At 30.5% G+C, this 20148-nt stretch overlaps 1 protein-coding gene across 2 annotated transcripts in view; it reads right to left on the bottom strand.

Moving 5' to 3' along the window:
* The window catches only part of LOC111042195 (sodium-dependent serotonin transporter), a 33245-nt gene extending 13097 nt beyond the window's left edge, over positions 1–20148 (bottom strand). Inside the window, exons 1-5 of one of the 2 annotated variants that reach the window (XM_022326723.1) lie at positions 19965–20148; positions 11907–12178; positions 7646–7780; positions 661–874; positions 310–448 (exon numbers count right to left, since the gene is read on the bottom strand). In XM_022326723.1, the coding sequence (XP_022182415.1) occupies positions 310–448; positions 661–874; positions 7646–7780; positions 11907–12174 (756 nt within the window). In that variant the 5' untranslated portion in view covers positions 12175–12178; positions 19965–20148. Of the gene's footprint in view, positions 1–309; positions 449–660; positions 875–7645; positions 7781–11906; positions 12179–19964 lie in introns of those variants that run through there. The other variant, XM_022326724.1, reaches the window with a different exon arrangement.

Below are 20148 nucleotides of genomic sequence, written 5' to 3'. Positions count from 1 at the left end.
ACGCCACGCTCGCGCAAACATATTATTACACTTAGTATTTTTTTTCAATTTCTTTTATTTTCTATTATTTTCTTATTTTTTTTTTTTTGTAACCCAGCAACTAATAAACTATACAGTATAGGTGCGTAATGTATACGTTTACGCGCCTACATATACGGTGTAGGTACATAAAAGACCACAAATCGTGAGGTGACCGCCGGGGACGGGATCAACAGTCGTTTGTATCTGCGTCCGAGCGGGCGCTCCGGTGAAACATTTTTAAAAGACAACACCACCACAATATATTATAATAATATATGACGTACTTACCATACCCGTGCTCCTCACTCCCTTCCACAAAGAGAAATACACCAACAGGAACACAGCCAACAAGCACAACGCCAACGACCATTTTATCGGGCCAATTCTATCCAACCCATCGGCTCTATGTTGTTCCAAAACGCTCCTCCTGCGAATGGTATTCACACATTATGCACTATATATTATGAGTACACACCTAAAATTATAAAATAGATACAGGGCGAAAGGCGACAGGTATTCTTGGACGTGCGTGCCCCGCATAATATGTTGTGTAAGGTTTAACATTCAACATTATAATTATAAACAACGATAATCCAATATTATTATTATTGAGTTTAACGAAAGTAAATATTAGGTTACTCGAAAAATTCTTTAGCCGGACTCGTCGAAACATTGGTTAATGCCGATAAATTGGTCACCGGAGTGCAGTTCAACGTGTTCCACGGGTTGTCGCAACTGGTCCAGGGCAGTTCGGATCTCATCGACGAAAACAGATAATATAGGGCCCAACTGATCACTGTGTTATAGTACATGCCCATGTACATGTCGATCAGGCATATCGCATATCCAACACCTGTTCAGAGAAATAACGTCAGTATAATATTTAATAAAGACAGATTTTCCTAATGTCAAGTTTCTGAAAACCGTTAGTATGGAAAATTTAAGTATTATATACCTTGTCTTAATCGGCAAAACCTTTATTTCGATGTTTTTGTTTGCAACTCAATAATATGATTACAATTTTAAAAAAAAATGTTTCAACGAGTAATCAAAATAACACAAGTATTGAGCTTGTTACACCTATAAAGTACCTACACCAGTGATAGATTAATGACTCATCTATACAACTGCACAATCATCGTCTCTTCATATTCATTGCCGTATTAATGTACATTATCGATGGCCAATGTAATATATTTGTGTCGGTTTCATTTATTTGAAACACAGAAACATAACTAACATTTTGTATAAATCGCAAAAAACCTATACCTGATATCAAGTTCAATCTTCAGTAAATATGTAAAATATAATGATAATGTATTTCGTGAGATAAGGTCAATAATAAATCACAACAATTTCCGAAAGGGATAAAATAATACTGAAACTAAGTCTATACATATTATGCTACATATACATCGTAACAAATAACAATGTATAAAATGATTAGATTAATTAATAAAGACATTTGAATTTAACACAATTAATATAGACAAAATACAAGAAAATACAACTAGAAATGTAAAATATTATGTAAGTTCGCCCCTCTCGCCAAGACCAATGCCGAATTCACCTCGAAGGTTTCAAATATTTTGACAATTTTATCACTCCCATAACCTACTTTAGCCCATTATAATAATTTCATACATAAAAATAGCTTTTTAATACTATGAAGAAAAAAAACGTTTCACACTCCCCACCCTATATTTTGCTATTATTGTCACACGGAATGTCGAAATTAAAATATCGCGTCAGGACATAAATCCGGCGAGAAAAGGAAGGATCTGCCGTTTCACGCGCGTTTTCACTGCTTCATATTTATATATAGGTACACACTACAGTAAGTTGTAGTGCCTGCGCTTAATAATATTCCGCGTGTAATCAATAAGTATTAACTGTTATTTACATTTTCGAAAAATGACTGCTATGTATAGAACACTACGATATACGTTTCAAAGTGTGTACTGAAACGACGGTCGGTGTAAATAATAATAGGTATGAAATTCAACGTTAAAAGTGAGACCTACTGCGCTAATAATTCACATGCGCCACGATGAAGTTATACGCAGCATATATATAGCTGCATGGCGGAATTCAATTTTGATCGATTTTTCGAACAATGTTTCAAATTGACATCTCCAGCAGGCCGATATAGCTGTCTCGCTGTATTCGTTATAGGGGACTTGTTTGTGAATAGTATCATTAATTGCAAATACTTATTAGGTAAACACAGGAGATACGGCCGCCTCCGCTATAGTAGCGAATTAATGTATACGACGAGCGTTCGAAAATATGACTTAAAGATTGAATTACGCGCCTAAATGGTATCGTCAGTTTAATTCACGACATTTATTCGATTCCGTATTTTGAACGAAACTCCATGACTCAATAACTGATGTTTCCTCTTAAATAGACCAGCTATTTATATTAAAATGTATTAACTATTAAGAAAGTTCAAACTTGAAGAAAAAAAATTATATATAAATTAGTAAACGTGATTATTACATTGAAATATAAAGTGAAAGAAAACCCTCAATTCTTTCACTGTCAATATAAGAGAAACCCATTAATTACTAATATTCAGAATTTTAATATTTTTTATTCAAATTTTAAATAATTTTCAAAAATATGATGAGGATATTAAAGCAGATATTAAAAAAGAACAGAATTTTTCAAATGTCTAAATTACACGAAAGTGTTTCATTCACCTTGCAATACTATATTAATTTTGAATTTCACACTAATCCTTTCAACAGGACTTAAAATAATTACCTAGCAATAATCGTTCTAAATGTTTAAACTAAAAATTACAAATTTGAACTAACGATTATTCAAACGCTATGAAAATGCCATTGTAATATGTTCATTTTGAATACGTATTAGTGTTACTAAACACTTAAACCCAAATGTTGTACACCACCTGTTATACTTTGATCTATTTGTTTAAAAGGGTTTTTAAAACAATTTGCCTTCTTAAAGTCTAAAATTATTTATAACGAGCTAACTGGACCAAAAAACCAAACAAAAGTCTAAAAAATCTAACATAGGAATCAAAATTAAATTTATCCAACCCTCACTTTTATTTATCTCAAATTAAAATTAAACCGTACGATATTGATGAAAATATCATATTAAAATTTAAAATTACAATATTATAATAATTAATAATTATTAATAAATCCATATAGATATAATAAGCACTTATTATTAAATAGCTAATTTTTATTATTACCTTTTAGTATAAAAAAATCTATTTAATCAACATAACAGTAAGGATATAACAAAAACTTCGCGTCAATATAAGTATCATCAATTTAAAAGCAATAATATCGAAAAAAAACCGTAATATATATATATCTGTTAAAATAGTAAATATTATTACTGTAAATAACAATCTATATGTAACGATGCTTTATCTATGTAAAATAATTCATTAGGTCACCTAAACATCGTAATGTATACTGTATATTTAATAAAATTCATGTGAATACATAATCCAAAGAAAGTCAGAGAAGCAAAAATACAAAATTTAAAAACACAATTATAATTGTGCCATAACTTATAATAGTTTAAAATCTGTGTACCGAATTATTTAAGAATCAAAAAAATAAATAATCTGTAAAAAACTTAAGTTTATAGGAATATATACTATTTACTAAGTGATTTAATACTGTTATATGATTTTAATTAACTTTTGATTAAATATTACATTTTTTTTTTCATGTAACAGTTATAAACTAAAAATAATAATATGTTTACGAGTATATTCACGTGCGGATTTAACCCCCGAATCGAACTAACAGCATTTCTAAAACACTGTTGTTACTTATTATTATGGATAGTGCGTAATCCTTAAAGTGATTTTATTGAGTCATTATGAAGGGTTTAGAAGGGTATAAAATGGATTACACAACACCTGCTGAATGGGTAGGAAACGTAAAACAACAGATGCCACGTGACTAAATAGATGGTTGGACCGCAGGTCTTGAATTAAATCGTTCCGAATAAGATCGATAGGCCATTGATAATAATTATAGCTTATCTACCAAACGTCATTAAATCAAGATTTACTTGGTCTAAAAAATTCCGTGAGAAGTTCAACAAATTTTACTGCCTACATTATTCCTTTATAAAAAAATCTGTATTTCGGTGATTTTAGTCGTTTTTTGGATTCATATCTTTTCAATAAATAATTGAGTGTATATATTATCCAGTCGAGAAATAAGATATCAAAAGCTTGATAGATTCTATGATATATTATTATAAGCACGAAACTTTTTAACATTCTTAAGAATAAAAAAGTTTTTTTTAGTTATAAACTGCATAATTTTCAAAAAGTTTTTTACAGGATTTGAATTCCACTGCAACTGAGGCGTATGTCTTTAAATTTAAAAGCGATGATAAATCATTTCATCTTAAAAGTGATTCTGATCATACCTCACTGGTTAATAGAAAAACAGAAAAGTTTTTTTTTTTTTTAAATGAATGGTGTTTAGGTACTTGGTAATTCTTTATTATTGTCTTGTTTTTTTCCAATATTTGTTTCATTGGGTATTTAAATCCTTAAAAGTGACCTATTTTAAAGTATACACCTAAAATGTATGTACGACTTTCAAACGCAATAGGAACGAAATAGAAACAGGGTAAAGTGTTTAACGCTTTGTATTAACCAAAAATTAACTGAATTTGTACAAATTGAAAATGTCTTCAAATGAAAAAAGGAATAGTATATATGGCTGTGTTTAAACATTTGATTTCGATCAAAATCATCGTGGCTCAGCTACTAATTGTGCATGTAATAAAAACTAGATCTGTAAGACTGTAAATTATATTATAATTATGCAGGTTTAGAGCTGCATGACTATAAAAACATGTTTTTGCATTGGACGTGAAACTACAGGTGACGTAACACCACGAATATCGCTATTTAGAACAATTTTATCAAAACTTAGTTTCTATTACGAGCTTGCATATTTTTACATTTGGTAAATGATTTTAATTTAGAGTATAGCTCATAACAAGAGTGCCATCAGAAATATAAGCCAAAAAAAAACCCAAATGACACAACAAAATAGTATATTTTTATATTTTTACAAGTGAAAGGTGAATTAACAATATTAACTAAAATATCAGAGGGCATGTCGTTAACTAAAGTTAAAATATTTTCCGATAGAAATAATCATCAATTAGTCTGAAAACCAGACTGACGTGGTGCCCTTAGTACATCCTATCAAAACGATAGAGTAAATTAACGCTAAAAGTGTTTTAACACGTCCGTAAAGTTTTTTTTTTTTTGAAATCCGACTGTCATTATACCATACGTCGTAGCCCGTAAGTATATTGGTACTATATTTTTGTCGGTGCTGCGAGTATCGTATAAATCGCTAGGATACGGTTTGCTAACGTGGAAAGGCAAAAATTGATGATCGGAATAAAATCGGCAAAAACCCATGTACAACTAAAGTGATATTTTTTTCATTATTGGCCAAATCATTACTTTGTCTCGTGCTACCGACAACGCACGTTTGCACCTCTGCCCAGCAAAAATCACGTACGGACATGTAGCAGAGGACACGATATAATGATGCGAGAGGAAATCGAGAAGAAGGAAACACGAGAAAAAAATGTATTACAATAAAACAAACCCGATTTCCTTTTTTTTTTTTTTTTGAAACCCTGAGGAATTGTCGACTAGCTGTTTACAGGGGGCGGCCGCCGCGATGGCGCATTATAAAGCTGTTTGCTGCTGTTTAATTATATATTATGTTGTTAGTTTTTGTCTCACACCAGCGACCGCTTCGCCAAAACTGTAATATCGTTTTGACTATAACGTTAAGCGCTATCATGGCTCAAGTGAGGGCGTGCAAATATTTGTCGGGAGGGTATGCGCTGCAGCAGCAGTCGATCGCTAACACCACGACGATGACGGTCGTGACGGTCATAATGTACAAAACAGACGTTATATAGAGCGAACGTCAATATTGACAATGGAAAATTGCTAAAGGTCAGAGACCCACGTGTTCCGAAATCACTGTTTGGTTTTTTTCTCGTCGTATAGTTATATTATGCAGGAATTCAAAACAAATTTAAATATATTTTTATTTTATTTATATTTACACAATCACACGTCCCCATCGATTAGACCGAATTTGTGAATTGATTTGACCCAAAGACCACTACACAAAAGTAATCGTTTAATACAATTATGAATTAAATTGCAGTATATAATAATTAATAATTATTTATAATTCCTAAAGGAATGCTCCCTCTGCAGTTAAAAAAATGTACTGTAAATCATTCTCTTGACTACTTTAAATGACTTCGATAAAGACAATTCGGATAATATCATAGTAGGCAGACATAGGTTTACACGTCTGTTAACTATAAAATTATTTAAATATGCATAAGTATAAATAATTCGTAAAGCAGATATTTTTGATAAGGCAAATCTTTATCTTTTTATTTCAATAGCCTATAGCTGTAAACATATTTAAACGAGAAACTAAGTATATTTATTAAGGCTAAAATAGGAAAACTCCCTCGTCGTATCCATCGTAATAATAGAGATCAGAGGGGACAACATTTTGTTATTTACCTATCTGTATTTTGTCTATTTAAATATTTGAGTAATGTCGATCAGAATTCCAGACAACAATATAATAAAATGTGAACTATAGTCAGTAAAATTAACTGCCGACGTATTAGGTATTATACTGTTTACGATTTAAATCATACAACTATGAAATATAATCATAACGAACAACTCGTATAAAATATCACTGCGTGAGCCATACAAAATAAAATCTTTATTTTAAGATCATTAAATTGTCAATAACAAATTAACAACCAATGCTAAGATTAATTTTATCAATATTTTAAAATATGTCTCAGTTGTATTTACAAGCAGGTTGTTTGTTCAGGTGTTTTGGAGAGAATGTATTTCTCTTTTTCAATTATTGGAACTCCGAATACAATGGCTATTGAAAGACTCTTACTAGGGATATTACAGAGGAAAAAAACTAAACGAATACAAACAACATAGTAAAGTAACCAAATATTTGAAGCAACCATATAATATTTCCCTATTGGCCAATAATTTATTACTCGATGCCGCGCCGTTTTAAATAAGCTCTACAGTTTTATTTGTTTCACGTTTTTGCATTTAATGTATAATTCAAAGGCTCGATGTTTGTCGTAGACTTGAAAATGCTCTCAGGAATCAATTGTTTTTCGTTCTCTCCCGACGTCCTTGTATTCTCTTTTCTTTATTTTGTGCCTTTATTTTTTAATTTCCTAGTTACTCTTTTGTGCAGCTACTGTTAATGCAACTGAAAACAAGAGAATAAAAAACAAAAGTTCCGACCAATACAACAGATCATCTTTCAATTATCATAAAAGACTGGATATTCATCCTAAGTATTTTCGATTCTTGAAACCTTTTTATTTTTTTCCCCGGTTTCTCTCCTCTTTCGCCATTGATTTAAGACGTGCATTATTGCTGGCTGCCCCTATTTCTAAATTGATAATTCTCCAAGCAAATTGTTTCGTTGTAGAACATTCCATTACTGCACGCGTTCAAAGCATTCCACGAGTTGCTTTTGAAAATGTGAAAATTTAAATACCCTACCTTTAAGAGCCGGGCAAATCTTCTTCCACACTGTGAGACATCCACATCGATGGAACTGTCCCAGTGCCAATTCCATGTAAAACAAAGGCAAGCCACCAAACACCAACATCACCACGTACGGTATAAGAAACGCACCTATAATCAAGTGAATTAAATTATAAAATATTTGTTTAATAATGATGAGAACATAACCATATATTTATCACAAAATCAATTGTAATTTATACACTTTACTACAATAATTTTAAAGCCCAGCAGCCTGCATGTCATATTGATAAGTGGAAACACATTTTTTTCATTTCTAAATCATCTGTATTTATAACTTAATTTTTTAATATTTTTATTACGACATTACAACATTAATGAACATTAATGAATTCGATTAAATTACATGCATTATTATTATATAGTATTAGTACCTAAGGTTTAAGGATAAATGGTTGCATGTTGCAAATGGTGTTTTTTCTCAAACGTACCTACCTATATAATATGCACTCAGTCTCAGTGTATAATTTTATACAACTGCAACGCTTATAAAGTGTCGGCGTTTTGCACATTTTTTTAACAATACATCGTACAGAGTAACCAGCTTGCTTGAACCGATTATGAACTATACATTCAACGTGTGAATTACACGATGAAAGTGCATTTGGTCTTTAGAACTCCGAGTCATGTGCCATATATGTATAGATCTCAAATACTGAAATACATATTATAGTCACATCGCCGTCACAATGGAAACAGCGGCAGCATCAGAAACACTATTATTTCCTTTTAAATGTAATGGGGTTGGGCGAATTGATGCGGTTTACCGCGTCGGGAAATACCAAGTGAATTGATTTCACAACAATTACTCCGTCCGCGTTCGTTCTGAGATTTATCATCGAATAGTTTTGAACGTCTACAAGTGTACCTACATAATATATTATCAGTTTATTGTCTAAACAATGTTTATTTCGCCACGTGAACAAAGTACCACATGAAAATAACATCGATTTATTACATTATTTAAATATGAATATCGGTTCTGAAGCACAGGCAGTTTCTGGAAATCTGGCTGAAATTATATTTTTTGCACATCCCAAGACGTGAATTAAATCGTTATACAACATATTATTGAACTTTTTAGTGAAATAATGTATATATTATTAGAATATTACAATACTGAATACTGATACTCGTATAGGTGTTTTTTTTTTTTTTTTGAAGTTCCAAATGTTTCTAATTAAAATAAGTTCCCATTACATTTATTAACGACGAAAAGTGAATAAAACTTTTCAATCATTATAGTAGCACATAAATGAATAATCAACTTACAATTATTAGAAATACACTAAAAATTGAATTTCATCAACTTGTTATGCAAACGTTATAATACGGAACAAGAATATTATGTAGTCCGTAATGTATGGGTAAACTATTGTTTACTTTACACCTGAAAATCCATCACACGACTAAAATATTATCAAGTTGATATTAAATAGTGTAATTCCAAGTTCTACTATAATTATTAGTACTCTTGTTGGCTGTTGCTAACATAACGAACATTTTAAATTATTAAATTAATTCACTTATTATGCGGAATACGGATGTACGGATGTATGCATTGCGTTTTAATGTTGTTTTTTTACATTTAACATGTAGGTAGATGAATAATAATAACAAGTTAATTACTAACTGAAACAAATCGTGAATCAAATTAATAAATTACTTATTAGTATAATTAATAATTCGGAACCTCGGCTAACTAGTAATTATACTTTTGACATACATCACGTCAAAACTGGTATTGTTCAGTTAACCTATACAGAACATGATATAACTAATGTATTTTGTATTTACTACTGTCTGCTGGTACCCAGAAAAAAAGTTATTATTACTACAATTACAAAGTATACAATTCACCAATAATTTCTCTTAGTGATATTATAAATTGTTAATATTTCTACAGTTGCAATCAATTAAACATTTATATCTTATTATCAACTTAAATCTACTTTACTACCTCATCAAAATTATTTCTTTTTTTGTAGACGAATAATGGGAATTTATGTCAGATTTTCAGAAACCATATTTTTTTTAACTATTACATAATACAGTTATTAATTTTAATGAAAAATAGTGCTTACAACGAATTCATAATTGTATAAGAGGGTACATGTTTTCCTGTTAAAAAAGTGGTTTATCAATTAAGTGTACCAAAAAAAATTTACATTGTCGATTGAGCACGCAGCGCAAATTGTACGAATACTACATGTCTAGACATAATAAAAAAGAAATTGATAAACTTAAAACCGTTTTATACCTATCACCAAGATTAATTAACAATAAACATAAACATGAACAACAAATAAACTGATAATAACCACGTGTAATTATTATCCATTTACATGGGTATGCATACAGCTGAGACTTATTTTGTACGACTAACCCTAGATGCATTTAATACCAACATTCCATTTTAACGTTAAAAGTCAGTATTATTTATTTAATACAATATTCGTATAAAAAAAACATAAATTAGTTAGGTGTTAAAACAAAAGTATGTTTGTATTTTTGACAAATGTTTTAATATTGATTCATTTGACAAATCAATTAGAGGGTTAGAAGCTTATAGTCTTTTTTTTGATTTGAAGGGTAACCGGAATTAAGGGTTAAAGTTTAATTCAGTACGTTCTTAATAGGGCAGAAGTTCACACCAAACTTTGGTATGGACTCAAAAAGTTGTTTTATAATTTTAATATTTCTATTTTATACATAACTATAAGATATAGATTAAACGCAATCAATTTAAACGACTAGTCTAATTAAAATCATTAAATTGTTAAATAATACAAAATGAACCGATAAATAACTGTTCAATACATTTAAAAGTTCATAAAAACAAAACAATTATCCTTACCAATACAAATACTCCAAATAATATCAAACTTTAATAATACTCTATAACTGAAAATCGAAAATTAAAAAATAGTCTAAATACCTAAAATTTAATAAAATGCGTTGTAGAACATAATATATGATGTCATTTATATTAATATAAATTATATTATTTCGTAATATGAACTATAAGAATTAAAATATTTAATAATTTTATGTCGAACTTTCAACTTATATTAACTTGGAAATTATCTTGTTTAAAACTCATAATTAATTCAAGGACGATAAAAATAATAACAATAACTGCTTTCCAAGAGCTTAATAACTTACTGTACCTACTAAATATATTAATAGGTCTGAATAAACTCATATAAAACACACGTGTTGAAAAAACTTACCGTTCCTCCTCCTACAAACCAACAATCTACAAACCTACAAAACAGCCAAAGTTTTCAGGCTTGAGTTCAATTTAAAAAAAAAATTCATAATAGAACTTCATATTACAATTTAGAAATGTATCCATATATTATGTATTATAAATATATTCACCTATAATGTATTACTATTAATTTTATATGTATATTTTTTCTATCACTATATGGTTATAAGTTTCTATTTAGAGCAGTGGTTCTCAACGGGGGCAATATCGCCCCCCAGTGGGCGGTAAAATGTCACCGAGGGGCAATGAACTAGTTTTGGGTGGTAGGGGGGCGGTGAACTAATTTTGGGTGGTAGATTACCATAATACTAGAACTATAAATAAAAAATATATCAAATATAAAAAATAAATAAAAACATGAGTTATTAGATAATTTCAATTTTTTCTTTTAAATTTTCCAAATACCCTTAACCTAACCCTTATTATAGAATTCTCACATTGTAGGGGCCGTTAAAAAATTTTTTGACACTCAAGGGGGCGGTAACTTAAAAAAGGTTGAGAAACACTGATTTAGAGCAACAATGTATTCCTTAATGTAATAATTATGTTAAATTTCTTGTAGCCGATGGCCCTATATTCACCGAGGCAGTTATTCAATAAAAAAAAGAAACTCATAAACCGAATCGAGTGTTTTTGATAGCAAGTAACAACCATTTTAAACTTAATTTCGCTTCTGTAGGAAAAGTCATAATATTAAGAACCTAATCCTTAAATCCAATTTCAATGTACAATGGAAATGTATATTAAGATCATGGAGACGTTTCAGTTTATAATGTATATTATAATGTATATTATACATATATTTGATTATGTTTGGACTCTTCGTTGTTTAAAATAGAAACAATTCATCTAAATCATTCTTAATATACCTGGTAAAGTAGTAGGTAATCGGTCTACCTATTTCAGAACTTAAATCTACATAAAAACAAAAAATTATATTACCTCCGCCGTTCTGATAACAGATGTAAGGAAATCTCCACACATTTCCCAAATCGACAGCAAAACCGACTACCGCCAACAAGAATTCGATTTTCTTCTTCCACGTCTCCCGGGGTGGCAGAGGTCTCCTGATTTTCTTGCACTTGTTATTACCACAAAATGTTGTAGGTGGACCCATCATTGCTACTAACTCTTCATCGCCGTCTTCCACACACTCGTCGTTCCCGCCACCCCCGCCTTCCATTTCACCGTCACCCTCACCCATCACCATGTCACTGAAATCAACATGAACATTAATATTTAGAATCTATTATATGTACGTATATATTTACTATTTAGTCTCCGAGGAGAATTATACAACGTGTTAAACAAAAATACCATAACACGTCCATACTCAATTTCGAGATGGGTACTTGAAAATAATTATATAATTACTAGATTTAATCATTTTGTCACTGTCTTTATTTTTTGTAGCTATATAATACTAATATATCTTTTGTGTTCCGAGGATTTGTACGAATAATTTCGGCAATAAATTACAGACACATATTTTCCACCCAATTTAAATATATACCTATATATAATAATATTACCACATTTAAAATGGCGGAGTCGTAATTTATTATTTGGAGATTTCCGACACACACTGCAACAGCTGAGATGTAAACATCTACAGAATTTGAATATTCGGGTTTTAGAAAGTGAAAAGTGTTTAAACATTTATTTCAGAGTTTCAGTTTCGGGTTCGTCGTTGACATTCAAACTGACCGAATAATACAAATATATTATATAATATACACAGTACTAGTATATTATTATATACGATTGCAGACTGTTGAAAACACTTGTTATTTATGCACTGGTAAAAATCTGATTTATTGTCGCGAGTGAAAAAAAAATAAAAATGAATCTAAACAAATCATCGATCATTCGAATTATAATACGCGCGAGTATCAAAGGTTTGTAAAATACGTATAATAATAATAATAATAATAGTTATCATTTGTAAAAGGCGAGTGATTGATTTTTACGTCAGTAAATATTTCGGTGCAGTGCTCGTTTGTCGGTTGTCCGGCGGCGGCGACTATGCGGCGTCTGTGGTAGGGGTGGCGACGGCGGCGGAGAGGACATTCGATTGAGCTGAGAACGGACGTTTCTGCGAATATTTTTCGCCGACAAACGTCTGCAGAACGCATTTGCGTCGTCGATGAAATATATCGCTGGACATTGTTTTATCGCCGTTGCGTTTTCAAAATCTGTTTTCGCCAAGGAATAATAATATAATAACGCGAGTAGGTATACGCCGTAAATACCCGCGCGGCAGGTCCCGGGCGCAGGGTGAGGACGGTCGGATAAATAGTCCTTAGAAGTCGTCGTATCGCCGGTGTACGTGTAAAATGTGTGTGTGTGTGTGTGTGTGTGTGTGTGTGTGTGTGTGTGTGTGCAGTATGACATGTATAATACGGGCAGTGGTGGAGGTAAAGGAGGACGTGGATCGTTTGTCACTCACAGGACTCACAACTGGTGCTGCTTTTGCTGCTGTTGACTGGCGTGTGCCCACCGCCGCCGCAGGAATGACGAGGACTCCGACCCCGCGTCGCGGTCGGAGCGTTTGGCAGCATCATAGTACCCACTCCGTACAACGTCGGTGTGTGGGTATAGGAGGTACACATATTATTATATTATTTGATCGTGGAAATCGACGATGAATCTGTTATCAGCAGTGACTTACGTTTATTATTATTATTATTATTATTACATGTACACAACAATACACATAGAGGCACCGAATAATAACAGGTATAACAACATAGCCGCGGCGGAGTACAGGTAAATAATATACAATATCGGGTACACGTGTGTATAAGTAGTAGTAAGTATAAATATACGAGCGAATTCGTCCGAAACCCCGAAATGACAGAGCGATGACGCGTGCGATAACCCTCCCAACCGCCGCCGACTCGCGTCTCATCCAAAACTTTGGAACGGCCCCTCGGAATAGCAGCTATACAGATAGGTACCTACGTCGTACGAGCGTACATATTACTACGTACCTCCCTACTATTATATTATCATTATTGTTGGTGTGTTTCGCGCGGTTTTCCCGCAGCTACCGCCGTTGTTTGTTTTCGTGTTTAACATGATATGATATTATAATGTACCCTTTACCGATGTGCCGTTGGGTCCTGTACAAAGTTGAGCTTAAAGCAAATACTAAAATATTTTACGATCGAAATTTCGGTATTTGTTTTCGCTCGTTTTCGAAAATAATCACTTCAAAGAGTTGTAAGAGTTCGACGGAAAAATGCATTGATGATGAAAAAAATATTCTCCTAAAATCGTTACCCTTGTGTAAAGCATATTATGTCCATTAAATGCGCTAAACCTACCTATATTTATTTAAACACTCAACTTCGAGCTGTGTTTTTGATGAGTGTGTTGATTTATGTGCGTACAATAATGTAGGATACACCTCCATGTACCTTACTCATAAGGTATTTAGATGTCTTTGATCATCGGATTTTCCAAAAAAACATTTAAAAGTTGACTATTCGATGCTTCATCGCGTCAAACCACGAATTGTTCAGTAAGTACCAATATCGTAATGTCTTATACTCTTATACAAGTGTAATTAATAGGTGTACATATAGAGTAATATTATATATTTGATGCTATTCAAGATTCAACCCATCGTACATACATTTTCGGTATTTTCGTAAGAATTTGCTGGCATATTTTAAGTTATTTCTCAAAACTCCAGAATCTGTTAAAAAGGTTTTAATTTAATTTAAAATATTTATACGGAGAAAAATGAAAGGGAACAATAACATATTACGTCAAAACCATCATAACGGAAATGTCAAAGGGGCAACAAATATTATAAAAATGTCATCTACAATAATGACCTTTGATCAGATACAGATAGTATTGACACTATTTTTGTCATAATAGTCCAATATTACACGGAATGTAATAAATCAGGTTTTTCACTCGCTATTTTTCATCTATACCTATTACAATGAACTCAACAATTAAAAATAGGATCAGCAGATATCAAGACAATTCAATTAACTGCACTAAAAAGTATAAATCGTATCATATCAATTTTCGGTATTCGACTCCGAATTATAATATTTTTAACTATCACACAAATTATTATAAAACGATTTAACAAAAAAAGACACATAATTACACTTTCCATTGGTAGTTAGTTAATTGTAATACCTGCACGGTTGTTTATAAGCTGAAAAAAATGTAAACAACTATTCTAGTAAATTAATAACAACAACAAAATTAAGTACTAATTTATCGTTAGATTAAGAAAATCTAGACGAACTAACTTGTACAATTTTTTTTCTAACGTCTATTATAGCCTTTATAATAGTGTTTCGAGGGTACGCAAGGTCTGCATAAGTCCGTAAATTTAAGTTTTTTAAAGTTGTTATTTCTTGTCTTAATTTTTTTAGCTGTCTGTAAAATGTTTTTGAAACAACATTTATATTTGATTAAATACATTTAAATTTCATTAGGTACTAAATCATTATTTGAATTAAACTAAATCACTTTTATTACTTAGATTTGTGTTTAATAAAACTCAATAGTTTGATCGAATTAATTGAAATTAGCTTACTGATGAATTCTATTTTCCTATGGACTAAATAGTTTCAATTATCCCACGGGGTATAGTTGAACTCTAATCACATGTGCTTACAAAACAGCGTAATATTAGGAACGTTATATGTTTTACTTAATATATAACAGTCTTTTATGCAGGTATAGTTATATAATCGTTACCTAATTTTCCTAATTTGAAAAAGCTAAAATTAATTACGGTTATTATTTAAGAATAAAAAACTTTATCAAAAAACGAATCAAACTATCTTGTGAGTTATAAATGTTTAAAACATTTCTTACTTAACATTCTTCTTTTGTATACACAAATTACTCAGTTTCTTGGGTAAGTACATTTTATTTTCGACTATCGTTGGTATTCGATTAATTTGTCACGCATTGCGTATAACGGTGTATTTGGCTGCTTAAAAACGGAGTCCTTAATTTCGAGGATACTTGTAACATGAAAAACTTTGGAATACTATCGTCTAATGACATACAAATTTGTCGTCAGTATTAGAATATTGTCTCTTTATGTTACGATCGATGTATTAAGACGCGTTATTTGTTGACAGCATAAACTTAAAGTTAAAACTCTTAAATTTTAATCCAAATCAATGTCAGGGTATTTGAGTTTTAAATCTTTAAAGCTAATAACGAAAAAGGAATATTATTTATTAAGAACATAAAAAGAAGATAATAGCAAGTTTGTATAGCAAAAGAAAATTGATAAAAACTGTATAATTTCTAATTTCTGATTGTTAGAAAGTATAATGACATTGTCTCTATGATTTTTTTTTTCCTAAGGAAATACTCAATGCAGATTATCATATCTCAACAATTACAAAGTTAAATACATCCGTGAAAGAGATAAAATAGGTATACAAAGTTAATAATTATAATTTCCAATTATTTTTGGCCTAAATAATAATATTATTTCTTTATTTCAACCGTATAAATATGTATTAATTTTTAAAAGCAAATAAAAACGAATTTTTATTAAAAATTCGTCGAATACCTCAAATTATTAAAAACATAAACACAATAACAATACGAATCGAGTATTTAAAACATTTACTCATACTGATACAGCTAATAATATTTATTTTTAAAATTTACTTTCGTATTTGTAAAAGAATAAATCAAAGTTTTGAAGCTATCTCGGGTAATCGCAACAGATTCGTGCCATCCATCAACCGATAGAATGTGATGCGTATTTTCATCTCACCGCAAATACGTTGTTTCTGATGTATATACATTGGTTTAATATATACGACGAAAGAATTAATAAGGTACCTACTACTATACAATGATTATAATTTAAAATAGTTCCTATTAAAGAGGCCACTTTGCAAAGACTTCAAAAATAAATAAATTCATGAGGTCGGCGTACGAATTCCCAAGCGTTATAATATATTATATTTCACTCCTACAAGCACTCGCGAATATAATAAGGAAACGCAATTTTGATCTCACGGCGGCCATTTAAATCACACAATTCATTACACGACGGTATTATCCATTAACAGTATGATATAGCACGCGATACAACTTTGGATAGAAAAGTGTATAAAAAAAATGCTTGCACCTACCTATATACACTAAATGCTAATCGATATTTTCTAATTCATTTCTTATAGGTATGTGGTGGTGGTCCCCGTAAAAGTCGTATTATAAGCCCGTTACCACGACTGTCGCCAAGGCCAATAACACAGGCGTCTATGTGACTTACGTTTTCACGAGAATATTATACATACCTATGTATGATAAATAGCTATGTATACAGGATGTAACAGAAAGCACTGACTAATGCAATAACTTTTGTTATAATCAATATTTTGAATTTTTTTTCATGTATTTAATTTACAGTCACTTGCCGCTACATGAATAATATAAAAAAAAATATTTTTATTTTTTAATACTGAATATAAAAAATTTAAAATTAATACTTATGTTTTTAGATAAGTTCAAAATAGCCAATTTGTGAATCTGATTATAAGAACAATTTTGATAGTTAAAACATTTATCTTAGTCGAATAGTTTATTTTTTAGAATTTTTTTTTAATATAATTTTAGGAAATTTGCTGACATAAGTATATTTTTTAAATTATTTACTACTCATATAGTATTAAAAAATTACTATAATAGCAGAGTGTTACGGACGGCGGTAGTGTATTATTTCGGAAGACAAAAAAAGACGTCTTCAAAAGCCACGATTTTTATTAGTTTAATGAATAATTGTCACAGTAATAACAATATTACTGTTCAAAAATAAAAGTCATGACTGCAGGTATTCGTGTTTTATGATAACAATATTATAATACAAGCGGATCTATTGAACGAGTCTGTAATATCTTTCAAATGTTTTGTGGCTCGTCGAGGAAAGTTTTTTTAGTAGAGACTAATAAAATAGTAGTTATTGTAGGTATACATTATTGAGGGTATAAATTCGACTAGAAATCGAATGTTGACAGCGCCGTGACCGCCTGCAATAATAACTGCCGGGTTTGCAGTTGAATCGGGAAAGCTGAAGCACAAAGACGATCAGTGAACTATATAATATTGTTTTTCGTTCGTCTACTATTGTGTTCGACGTTTTGCTTTTAAAACAGATCACGGCGATTGACGAAATCGATTGTTTGTTTTAGCATATAGTTTTTCCAAGAATATAATATAGGCACAACGGAATAATATTTCCCAATTTAATTAAGCCCACCACATTTACGAGGGTTCCAAAACTTATAGAAAATAAGCTCGATCGTCAATCGTAAATCCAAGAATAATATACGAGTATGTTCGTATTGTGAGCGTGAACAAATAATTGATTAGTCATTCTATAATATTATTTGAGTTCAAAATTATCCCTTCATTTTCTGTAATATTTTTAAATAGGTACCCATTACAATATTACCTTATTATGACGAAGTACAAGAATTTATTTACGTATACTCCGTAGCCCATGGAATGATATTTCTAAAAAATTGTATTTGAAAAAAAAATTCCCTCAAACTTATTATTCATAGATTTATATAGAAATATTTGAAGTCATTTTCAATTGTATTCTTAAAAACTTATAATTGTATTCCTTTGGTGGTTAGCACATTGCCTTATTTAATAATGTATTAATACTTAATATCCTTTTAAGAATCCTACGAAGTTATTAGACTACTTACTTGCAAAATTCCAAATACGTCTTGTTATAAACACAGAAAATATTTTATTTTTTTTTAACAACATAAAGTATTATTATAAGAATATATAATAAACTAATTCCGCCGAAAATCGGATTTTTAATCAAATAATTTAATGTTAATATCAAGATATCATTATTCAAAACTGGGGACCGAGGTTTTTATAAAAAAAAAAAAGCCGTACTACGAAATTAAAAATAATAATACAATGCACTGTTTTTCTTTCTGCAACCAAAGTGAAATGAACCCATACACAGTATCTTGTCTTTCTGAAAATTTTATTTTTAGTAATTTTATCTTGACTTAAATATGAGATAATCAAATTATAATATTATATTATGAAGACAATTATAGAATATCTATATAAAAATAACTATGTTCTTCACAATTACAATTATTATTCTGGTGAATTATGAAATTTCTAAATATTTTTATATATTACCTAAAAAAATGTGAAATAATGGATAAATTACTTCAAATATTTAAATTAATTTAAAAACATCATCTTCAATAAATAATAATCATGAACAAATTGTACCAAAAGAATACTATTTATATGCATAGACATAATTGTTGTCAGAATCACATTTGGATGTTGAAAAATATTTTCTTAACTCAGTAAAAATTGTAGAGTAGAACAATAAATCACGATAATATGAAAAATCGTTTTATTTAGTAGTTCTAAAAATAAAAATAAAACTTAAAATAGCAGGTAAAAACATTTATTTTCTTTAACTTTATTTTATTAGTACTTCCTATAGCCACTGATTATACTCAATGTATGATTTCTCTATTCAAGTTATTCGACGATAATTATAAACGACTTCTCAAATACTTATTGCAAGAATCAATTTTTATGCCTTTCATATTTTGTTCAATAAAATAAATGATAAAATTAATTTAAAATGTTTGACTACCAATTACCGATTCAACAGTTTGCAGAAGTCGATTTTTAAAAAATGTGTAGTTAAACTCCTTTACACGACGTCAAAAATAATAAAAATATTTTTTTAATTTTAAAAGCCCAATATTAAAAAAATAAAATATAAAAATATCTTTCATCGAACACGGTACACCACAACGTTACAACACAATAATATTATGGACATATAATATCGACATACAACCCATCCGCAACAATAATTCGCACTGTATTAAAATATGTTTTCTATTTGGAAATAAAACTAAAACGATGTACGAAAAATAAAAAACAATATTATATTACATTACGAAACAAACTACGTAAGGAAAATGTTACCTGTTGGCGGTCGAGTTGGCGAGAAGTGACGACCAAGGAGTGCATGGCGCGTGCCGCCGGTGCAATAGTGCGGCTGTAACCGGCGCGCTAAATACACTGCGACCAAACTCAAATCGCCCAAAAACCGTTAAAGGCCCTTCCGGACAATATTATTCACTGCAGCCGCTCCGTGTCCCGTGTATAT

The sequence above is a fragment of the Myzus persicae genome, unplaced genomic scaffold (genome assembly GCF_001856785.1).
Source record: "Myzus persicae strain clone G006 unplaced genomic scaffold, MPER_G0061.0, whole genome shotgun sequence".
Classification (NCBI taxonomy): Eukaryota; Metazoa; Arthropoda; class Insecta; order Hemiptera; family Aphididae; genus Myzus; species Myzus persicae.
The sequence above is the reverse complement of the archived record's forward strand: the minus strand, read 5'-3'. Positions and strand labels throughout refer to the sequence as shown.